At 54.2% G+C, this 11001-nt stretch overlaps 1 protein-coding gene across 1 annotated transcript; it reads left to right on the top strand.

Annotated features, from left to right (window-relative positions):
- The first annotated feature begins 6 nt into the window (after window positions 1–6).
- On the top strand, window positions 7–4867 carry LOC114616262 (transient receptor potential cation channel subfamily V member 4-like). The gene is made up of 4 exons (XM_028761764.1): window positions 7–318; window positions 2655–2782; window positions 3652–3773; window positions 4225–4867. Exons 1-4 carry the CDS (start codon window positions 34–36, stop codon window positions 4380–4382), a joined length of 693 nt encoding a protein of 230 aa, XP_028617597.1. The 5' UTR covers window positions 7–33; the 3' UTR covers window positions 4383–4867.
- Window positions 4868–11001: the final 6134 nt, after the last annotated feature.

Genomic DNA, 11001 nt, shown 5'->3' with positions numbered 1-11001 from the left:
GCCCTGGTCACCCTCCTGAATCCATGCACCAACATGAAGGTCTGTGATGAGGACCAGAACAACTGCACGGTGCCCACGTATCCCTCGTGCCGCGACAGCGAGACCTTCAGCGCCTTCCTCCTGGACCTCTTCAAGCTCACCATCGGCATGGGTGACCTGGAGATGCTGAGCAGCGCCAAGTACCCCGTGGTCTTCATTCTCCTGCTGGTCACCTACATCATCCTGACCTTCGTGCTCCTGCTAAACATGCTCATCGCCCTCATGGGGGAGACCGTGGGCCAGGTGTCGAAGGAGAGCAAGCACATCTGGAAGCTGCAGGTGAGGCCGCCGCCTGTGTCTTAGAATCGCTTCATCCATCCGTCCTCCTCCTCGCGCCGTCCCCTCCCTTCTCCTCTAATACCCCTCCTCCCTCTCCCTTCCGTTTAGTTCCTTCCATTTCAGCTGTGGTGTTGCTCAGGGGACCCGGCTGGCTCCCTTCAGCATAATCTCATGGCCTCTGTCAGCACTGCGCATGCTCAAACTCAGCTGTCAGCACTGAGCATGCTCAGAGAGTCCACTTATGTTTTCACGTCACCGTCACATGAATCCCTAAAATAGGTTGGTTTATTAAAAATAAAGATTCTGGACAGTGGTGGCACATACCTTTGATCCCAGCACTTGGGAGGCAGAGGCAGGCAGATTTCTGAGTTCGAGGCCAGCCTGGTCTACAGAGTGAGTTCCAGGACAGCCAGGGCTACACAGAGAAACTCTGTCTTAGGGTTTTACTGCTGTGAAGAGATACCATGACCAAGGCAAGTCTTAGGAAGAACAACATTTAATTGGGGCTGGCTTACAGGTTCAGAGGTTCAGTCCATTATCATCAAAGCAGGAACATGGCAGCATCCAGGCAGGCATGGTGCAGGAGGAGCTGAGAGTTCTACATCTTCATCTGAAGGCTGCTAGGAGAAGACTGACTTCCAGGCAGCTAGGGTGAGGGTCTTAAAGCCCACGCCCACAATGACACACCCACTCCAACAAGGCCACACCTCCAAATAGTGCCACTCCCTAGCCCAAGCATATACAAACCAAACCCTGTCTCCAAAAAGAAGAAGAGAAGGAGGAGGAGGAGGAGGAGGAGGAGGAGGAGGAGGAGGAGGAGGAGGAGAAGCAGCAGCTGCTGCTTCATTTGGTTCATAGCTTTGGGGGCTGGGAAGTTCAAGTATGGCGCTGTGTCTGCTGAGAGCCTCCTTGCTTCATCCCGCCATGGTGGAGGGCCATGAGGCAGAGCAGGACGCTCCACCACAGGCCTCATCTAACCTCAACCTTGACTGCACTGAATGCCCCACACTTCAAACCCCATCAACACAGGAACTCAGGAACTTTTAGGGGTGCATTCAAACCACAGTAGGCAGCAGGGGCGTTTTAATGGGTTTTGCGCCGAGCCAATGCCCCATCTTGATTCAGAATGAGACTAGGGACTGGAGAGTTAGCTCACAGAGTGAAGCGCTTGACGCGCAACAAGCGAAAGGACCTGAGTTCGGATCCCCCGAACCATTTTGGAAAGCTCTCAAACCATTTGTGGGAGTTCAGGTCTCTATATAATCTTTATACTCCTGGCTTCTATGGCAGGATGGGAGGCTGGGACAGGAGAATCCTGAAGGCAGACCGGCTAGCCTGGTGTACAGACAGCACAGGAGACCCTGTCTCAAACAAGCTGGAAGACGATGGAGCGCTAGGTTTAAAACAGCCAAGTGTGTCTGCGGCGCCCCCTAGTGGCGGTCTCAGTATTCTCCTGTGGGTGGGTTTGATCTGCTCCGTGAAGTTCATTGCTGCCCCACCACTCAGGGATGGAGTAGCCTGTGGCTGGCAAGCTGCTCCCCTAAAGGGGGTTCTTTGAGATTCTGGGAAACAGACTCCAGGGCCGTGTGCATCCGCACATCTGGAAATTCACGGTGCACGTCAAACCCAAGGTCACCCCCACCCTCTGGTCTGCACATAGCTTTCACACGTTGTATTTCTCTGGGCCTCAGTCTCCCCAGACCACCCTATTTTCAAATTTTTAGTGTAAAAAAATGGAGGGACCTTCCCCCACCCCTTTTAAATCCCAGCTCGTAGCCTTTCTGCGGACGGCAATGGGACAGGTTTATAGAGGTTATTCTAGGCATGAGGCTCTTGAGGCCAGGCCCACCTAAGAACCGTTGTTTAAAGACCACGGTAGTGGGCTGGAGGGATGGCTCAGTGGTTAAGAGCACTGCCTAGGCTGGCAGTGGTGGCGCTCGCGCCTTTAATCCCAGCACTTGGGAGGCAGAGGCAGGCGGATTTCTGAGTTCGAGGCCAGCCTGGTCTACAGAGTGAGTTCCAGGACAGCCAGGGCTATATAGAGAAACCCTGTCTCGGGGGAAAAAAATAAAAATAAAAAAGCACTGGCTGCTCTTCTTGAGTTCAATTCCCAGCAACCACATGGTGGCTCACAGCCATCTGTAATGAGATCTGGTGCCCCCTTCTGGTCTGCGGGTGTACAAGCAGAGTTTGAGGCTAGCTTGGGCTACATGAGACCCTGTCTTAACGGGATGGGGGGTGTGGGGGTGCTGAGTTTATTTGGCCCGTGGTTGCTGAGAACCAGGTGCCTGCTGGGTAAATTTAGCACCTGTGATTCTCTCCCCCATCCCCGGCAGTGGGCCACCACCATCCTGGACATCGAGCGTTCCTTCCCCGTGTTCCTGAGGAAGGCCTTCCGCTCCGGAGAGATGGTGACCGTGGGCAAGAGCTCGGATGGCACTCCAGACCGCAGGTGGTGCTTCAGGTGAGATCCGGAGGAACGGGCTCCAGGGAGGACAAGCTCCTGTCCTGTGCGTCTGAGTTTCGAACCCAGCGCAAGCCTGCCAAGAGTGTGAGCTGGGCACAATGACTTGGAAGCTGTCATCTATACATGCTGGGAGGTGTTGATGCCTGGGGGCTCCATGGCCCCTCAGTGAGGCTGACGGAGGTGAAGCACGCTCGTCTCAATGCATCACCCTCTGACTGCCCCCTATGGGCGAGGTTAGGTACTGCGGTTGAAATGAGAAGAGAGAGGCACCCCCACTGGATACTGTTTCCAGTGTCGTAACCTTCAGAAAAACGCAGACCCTGGGCTCCTCATCAGTAAGATGGTAACAGTAAATGCGTCTCCCTTGCTCAGTGCAATATGCTCATCAAATAGAAGTTGTACAGAAAAGAACAAAAAACAACGTTGAAACTGCACAAATCTTTCCCACGAGACCGTCACCAGACTTTACCAATGTCCTAGTAAAAAGGGGAAACGTTGTCAAAGACTGTATCCATCAAGGAATGGCTAGACAGACTGTGGTATATCCATACGATGGAATATTATTTGGCCGTTAAAAAGAATAAAGTTCTTATCCCTGCCACAGGGTGGATGGACCTTAAAAATACGCTAAATGAAAGAAGCCAGCCGTGAAAGGTCACATGGCTTATGATTCCATTGATAGAAAATGGTTGGAACAAGCGAACCTGGGAAACAGCAGTGGAGATGGAGGGGAGATCTAGTTGTGTGAGGAGGGCATGCTGGGAAATGCTGACTCAGAGAGATGACCTGGGGATGGGGCGGGAAGCAGTGTGGTAGCCCCCCCCCCAAAAAAAAAAAACCCAAACAACTCTGCTTCTCTCTGCCAGGGTGGACGAGGTGAACTGGTCTCATTGGAACCAGAACTTGGGTATCATTAACGAGGACCCCGGCAAGAATGAGACCTACCAGTACTATGGCTTCTCGCACACCGTGGGGCGCCTCCGTAGGGGTGAGCGTGGCACTGAGAGCGGGAGACGAGGGGGTAGGCGGGCTGTTCTTCTGAGCTGTTCTGTCCAGGGAGCGGAGGGTGGGCGGGGCTGCCGGTGAGGTCCCCCGCTGCACCGGGCAGGTTCCACCTCAGCCCTCCCTGTTCCGAGGAGAGATTCTGGGCAGCCCTGTGGGGGAGAGGTCCTTTCTGTTTTTATTATTTTTTAACTAAGCCTTAACCGCAAGAGGCGTGGAGGTAAACGGCCCCCAGGGGGTTGTGACAGCTTCGATCTCTCTTCCTCCCTGTGTGAGCCTGGGCGGGCATCTTGACTTCTCTGAATCCCTTCTCACCTCCGTAAAACGCGCCTATTACCCTCCTAATACTCCTCTCAGTGCCCAGGACACAGTGGCGCTCAATGCTCGCACGGTCCGCTCACCCTCTCCCTCCCGCCCGCCCTGTATTCACTGTCCAGATCGCTGGTCCTCGGTGGTGCCCCGCGTGGTGGAGCTGAACAAGAACTCGAGCGCAGATGAAGTGGTGGTGCCCCTGGATAACCTAGGGAACCCCAACTGTGACGGCCACCAGCAGGGTTATGCTCCCAAGTGGAGGACGGAGGACGCTCCGCTCTAGGAGCCCTGCCAGGGCTGGGGCAGATAGCCCAGGTTGGCCCTGGCTACGCTTACATTTCAGCATTTGTCCCGTGTCTTCCCACACACACATGGGACCTCGGAGGTGAGGGCCTCTGTGGAGACTCTGGGGAGGCCCCAGGACCCTCTGGTCCCCGCCAAGACTTTTGCTCTCAGCTCTACTCCCCTCCACAAGGGGGACGGGGCTCCTGGCTACCTGTCTCACTCCCATGGAGTCGCCTAAGCCAGCTCAGGGCCCCTCCACGCACAGGGCTCAGGCCCCTATCTCTCTTGTGTATTATTTATTGCTCTCCTCAGGAAAATGGCATGGCGGGGGTCCACCCGCAGCTGGAACCTGGCCAGGGGACGCTGCAGCCCCGACCCACTGCGGATCTGACCCGCTGCAGCCCTGGCTAGCGTGGGTTTTCTGGACTTTGTAGAGATCGGGGGCCGCTGGTGCTCAATAAACGTTGGTTTATTCTTGGTGGACACAGTGGGGGGGTGAGGTCAGAAGTGGGGAGAGAGTAGCGGGCACAAGGCACCAAAGGGTGTGGGACAACTGCGCGACTCTGTGGTTGAGAATAGGCACCAGAGGGGAAGGCTGGTGGTGGGCGTGGTCACGGTGAAAGTGATGAGGTGGTGGGCGTGGTCACGGTGAAATGAGCAGAACTGATGGGGCAGAGGGTGGGATGCTGGTGATGATGGTGTTTCAGAGGTGGGTAGGGATGGAGAAGTGCTGTGGGAGGCAGGGATGAGGGAGGAGTGTGACTCCCTGGGGAGTCACAGTGCTGGTCAGGGAGGGGGGACACTGATAGGCATGGTGATCCTGGTGACGGAGAAGCATTGGGCGGTGCTGGTGGGACACTCTGCTCTCCTGGCACAAGGAGAGGTCCCCACACACCTGCAGCCTGTCTACAGAGGAGTCCCTAGCTGGCCGGTGTCCCCTGTGACCTCCCTGGCTCAGGCGAGTGGCTCCCATCCTCCCCGAAGCAGCCGCAGGGAGCACTGATGTCTGGCGAGGCAGCTGCAGTGGACAGAGTCCAGGACCCACAGGGACCAACTTTCCCCGTCTTCCTAGCCGTTGGCCATGGCTGGAGAGTGGCGTGTGGTCTCTTACCCTCCTGAGCCTCTCTGTCCTTATTTGTCAGAAAGACAAAGATGATGGCCAGTGTACCACTGTGTGGGGAGGAAGCCACGCCTTCACCATCCTTCCCGAGGACCAGCTCCCCCTCTGCCTGTGGGCGCCCTGGGTTCTCTTACAGCTGGTCCGCGAGAAGCAGCCAAAGGGCTATCTGCTTAAGGACTCTCAGCAGGAGTCCCAGAAACCATTGCAGTCACTTTGGGTGTCATGTCAGGGCTGAGGCCATCTTGTGACCAGGAGGCAGGGTGACCAGCTGGGCTGAAGCTCCCCAGAACCACAGGGCAGCAGCTGGAAGCCAGGGGTCTCTCTCTTGGGCTGGACATTGGGACAGAAGCAGCTGGGGCAGGTGAGGACCTGAGTGTGGGGGGAGGGAGGAGCAGGGTGGGGGGACAGGACAGGACAGGACTGACAGCTCACTGTCATCCTTCCTTGACTCTGGCTGACATGGAAACACCTGCATACTTAAGTCCAGGCTCTGGGCTTGCTCTTTGAGTGATCAGAAAACAAGATGGCTCCTGGCTATTCCTGGAAGGTAGGTACTGGAGACACAGGGAGGGCCCTGTCTATCTTGAGTGCCCCTCCCATTTGGAACACTGAAGAACATGTGGGAGAAAGTTCCAGAAGGCTCTCTCTTTCGGAGCAGAGAACTGGGCTCTAGCCTTGCCTCAGGAATTTTCGACATCCTTGGGGCATGGTGATGATAGCCTCTGCCTCCCTGGCTCAGGGAAACAAGGAGATGGTGACCCCTAGTGGGTCAAAGCAGTATGGCTCTCTGACCAGAGAGGCTGCAGTGTGCTACAGTCCTTCTGTCCACTCCAGAAGACCTTCAGCAATGTCACCAAGAAAGGCTATGTTTCATTTAGGGGACGTTAAAGGGTTGTTGTTGTTTTTCTTTAGCCAGGCATGGTGGCTCAAGCCTCAGAGGCAGGGGCCGACGGAGCTCTGTGAGTTCGAGACCAACCTGGTCTGCATAGTGAGACTATCAATCAAAAAGGGTTCGAGTTGGGCTGAAGAGATGGCTCAGAGGTTAAGAGCACTGACTGCTCTTCCAGAGGTCCTGAGTTCAATTCCCAGCAAACACACGGTGACTCACAACCATCTGTAATGGGATCTGATGCCCTCTTCTGGTGTGTCTGAAGACAGAGACAGTGTACTCATATACATAAAAGAAAAGAAAATGGAGGTTCAGGTTTAATCACGCCTTTAATCCCAGCACTTGGGAGGCAGAGGCAGGTGGATTTCTGAGTTTGAGGCCAGCCTGGTCTACAGAGTGAGTTCCAGGACAGCCAGGGATACACAGAGAAACCCTGTCTCAAAAAACTGAAAAAAAAACATGACAGACACCACACCTGGTCCCACAACTTATACATGCCAGTTTGCCTGAGCACAGTCCCCAGCTCGGATGGTTCTGATTAAAATTTTCGGATTCCACAATGGTGTGAAAGTGATCCACCTAGTTGGGGGCCATTCTGTGAATTTTGTCTCCCCCCCCAACCCCTGTTGAGCTAGTGATCTGTGAGACGCTATTTTGTGGGGAATTTGTGGTATTGTATCACCAAGCCGGCATGCTCTGAGAATTAGCTGTTTCATTTGGAATATATAACCAACGACGGCCTGTGATGACACAGTTGGGCAGTGATGTCACAACGACTCAACATGACGTCATAATTCACAAATCAGTTTATGACTGGGATGTAGACTTGCTGTTCCCAGCCCGAGGCTCATGTTGTTTCTCCAGTGGTGAGGTGCTGGGGCGGAATCTAGGGTCTCAAGCACGCTCAGCAAGCACTCTGTCACCAAGCCTCACCTCACCCTTTCTGTGCTTTGAACAAACCGCAGGGGTGTTTGCTCAGGACCAAGACTATGAAGATACCCCAGCTCCAGGTGCTCTTGTGTCTCAGAGTTCCAGTGGCCGATGTACAGGAGTCTCTAGAGGTTCTCATAGATGGTACAATCCCACCTTTCCTAACAGAATCCTTCGGGATTCTGTGACACCCCATCTGGATTCTGTTCTTCCTGCTTTTATTCTAGTGTGGCTTCTTATATGTGTGTGTTTGTGTGTATTTTTTTTTTTTTGGTTTTTCGAGACAGGGGTTCTCTGTGTAGCCCTGGCTGTCCTGGAACTCTCTCTGTAGACCAGGCTGGCCTCGAACTCAGAAACCCGCCTGTCTCTGCCTCCCAAGAGCTGGGATTAAAGGCGTGTGCCACCACTGCTCAGCAAAGTTGTACTCTTAGTTTACACGCACACACACACACACACACACACACACACACACACGAGTGTTTTGCGGATACATGTTACCATGAGCATGCAGTACCTGCAGAGGCCAGAAGGGGGATCAGACCCCCAGAACTGGAGTTACAGACCACGTAAAGCCGACTTGTGTGTGAGTCTTGTGACCCAAGCCGGCTTGGATCGAGGATCACTGAGCCATCTCTCCAGTCCTTCTTTTAAAATAAAATTTGTAACATTTATTTATTTTGTGTGTGGGGTGGGCACACCCGCCATGATGTCAGAAGACAATCAGTTCCTCCCTCTACTGAGGATTGAACTCAAGACAGCCTTGAGGCCATCTCTCTGGCCTAAGCTGGTAGCCCTAATATACCCCCCAAGTGGTAGACATAACTTTTCCGGTTGTACGTGACAAGATGTCGGAGTATGAGTTGGTGACTGAGTCCTGCTGGCTTGCCCAGATCAGCCTTAAGCATGCTTTGTAGCTTAGGCTGGCCGCGAACCAGCGCCCTAACTCAGCCTCCCAACTCATAAAGTGGCCCATAAGACTGAAAATGACCATGCGGTGCTGGTGTCAGGCATGGCTGGATCCAGGCGGCTCCAGAGTCTTCCGTGCCTCAGCCACAGCTGATTTTGTGTGGGTTTTACCCCAGTCAGGATTGCTCGGGTATTGGCCTACGAGGTTGGCAATTCGGGGGCTGCCTCTTACTGGGGCAGCTCTCTGAGAGCTGGGAGGGGAGGGGCAGAATGCTCTCTCATTGGTCAGACGTGGTTTTTGTCAGGGTCACCCCACCCCCAAGGCAGGACCATCCCAGGAAAGTTAGCCTGCACCACACCACGTATGCTAGATTGCACAACAGCCTCTCCCTTTATTTTTATGTGTTATTTCTGCCCCGGATCCCGGGCTGGCCTTGAACTCTCAATCCTGCCTCCACGTCCCACGTGCAGGTACAGCAGGTGTGTGACGTCACGTCCCACTTCTCGTCCAGGCCCCTCGTTAGTCCTGCTGCGAGCAGAGTGTAATTTCCAACACCTGAGCTTAACCATGTGCTGTGTGTTGGTCAATGGGGTGTGAGCAGACCCTTCGTGGCCTGCCTTAAGCCAAGGATGAATCACGTGGCCCGAGCAACTTTGCAGAGCTCACAAAAAAAAAAGAAAAGAAAAAAAAAAAAGAAGAAAAAAACCACAGATGCCTGCGGAATGAACCAGTTTAGATACTGCTGAGTTCTCTCTTTTTTAAAAAAAGGGATTTATTTTTATCATTGTTGTCCCTGCAGTGCCTGTGGGGGCCAGAAGAGGGTTTGCATTAGGAGTTACAGAGGGTGAGGCGCGTGGGTGCGGGAATCGAACCCACATCCTCTGAAAGGGCAGCCAGTGCTCTTAACCACTGAGCCATCTCTCTAGCCCTTTGGTTTGTTTTAAATAGTGCAGTCAGCTACTGTTACCGGATACAGAACCCAGTCAAGCCCGGCAGATGCCAGGACCCTCGCCAGGGCCGCCAGCGGTGGAGGAGGTGAGATTTGAACCCAGCACCGTGCGTTCATGGCTTCTGTCTCTCCAGGTGGCTTCTGCATGACACCCTGACTGTCAGCTGCCACTCAGGTGATCCCACTCCCCTGGCCCCCGGGGCTCTCTTGGAGCCCTCTCCCTTCAGGGACCTCTATCTACTTTCCTGGAGGAGTCACTGGGGATGGGCATGCGTACAGCATGTGTGACGAACACTGTCTCCCCACCCCCAACCCCATCTAAGGTTTCAAGATTTCTGGAAAATAATGGATACAAATACAATAATAGAGACCAAAGCAAAGGGGTTTGGTCAAGAGACCCCGCTCAGGGTCGTCACTACTATTTAGAGGAGGACCGGGGATCTGAACTCGAACTCCCGGAGCGGATGATGTGACCTCCATGCCTGTGGCTCCTGTGGGTGGGCTCCTGTGGGGTGCACCCTGTGCCTTTACCTGTACTCTGGCCCCCAAAAGCATGTCCTTGAGAGCTAGGTACCTCCTGAACCTTTTCTTTCTGAGGCCCCGGAGTCCCTGGGGCCAATGAGGTCTGCGGATCTCCCAAAAGAGAGAGTGGAAGTAAGAGGATGGGAGAACTGGGGACAGCAGAGACCCACACCATAGGGACTGCAGAGCCAAGCGGGTGTGTGGAGAAGCCAGGCTAGGAGCCGTGTGACCTTCCTAGAGATGGTGTGGTCTTGCTGAGGTGGGTGAGACCTTCTTAGAGTGGGTGTGGCCTTGCTAAAGTGGGTGTGGCCTTGCTGGATGTGGCCTTCCTAGAGTAGGTGTGGCCTTGCTGGGGTGTGGCCTCATTAGACTAGGTGTGGTCTTACTGGGTGGGTGTGGTCTGATTAGAGTGGGTGTGGCCTTGTTGGGGTAGGTGTAGCCTTGTTAGAGTAGGTGTGGTCTTGTTCAAGGGTGTGGCCTTGCTAAAGTGGGTGTGATCTTGCTCGGGTAGGTGTGGCCTTGTTAGAGTGGGTGTGGCCTTGCTGGGTGGGTGTGGCTTTGTTAGGAGGTTGGCCGTGTTCGGGTGGGTGTGGCCTTGTTAGAGTGGGTGGGGCCTTGCTGGAGCAGGTGTGGCCTTGGGGTGGGTGGGGCCTTGCTGGAGCAGATGTGGCCTTGTTAGAGCAGGTGTGGCCTTGTTGGAGGAAGTGTGTCACTGACTGGAGGGCTCTGGGGTTTCAAGAGCCCATATCAGGCTCAGGATGTAGCTCTCAGCTACTTCTCCAGCACCACGTCTGCCTTCCGCCAGGCTCCCTGCCACCAGGTTCCCTGCCAAGATGATAAGGGACAAAGCCTCTGAAACTGTAAGCCAGCCCCCGGTTAAATGCGCTCCTTTAGAATGCTGTGGTCATGGTGTCTCTTCATAACAATAAAGACGATGATTAAAAGCGTATAAGGCCCCGGTGACCCCACTGAGCTCCATATGACTTAGGCTACCCTGCCCTTAAGGTGTCTCAGGATCTGAGAGGATGCATTTTCTGCTCTTTAGTGAGTGAAGCCAGGGTTTCTGTCACTCACCATGTAGGTAGGAAGCACGACGCCTTAACTTCCATTTTACAGAGAAAGCGGTGAGACCAAATGATGGAAACCACTCCAGGGTAGACACAGTGAGGATGTGCCAGAGGCAGGACTCAAACCTGAGACCTGTCTTATTACGGGGCTCACTTTCTAGTAGCCTTCTTGGGAGTTTGGGGGTGGGGGTGGGTACCCAGAACTTGTGAGCAAGTGCCACACCGAGCAGTAT

This window comes from Grammomys surdaster, unplaced genomic scaffold, assembly GCF_004785775.1.
Source record: "Grammomys surdaster isolate TR1022 unplaced genomic scaffold, NIH_TR_1.0 313563, whole genome shotgun sequence".
NCBI classification, from domain to species: Eukaryota; Metazoa; Chordata; class Mammalia; order Rodentia; family Muridae; genus Grammomys; species Grammomys surdaster.
This window is presented reverse-complemented; position numbering and strand designations above follow the sequence as displayed.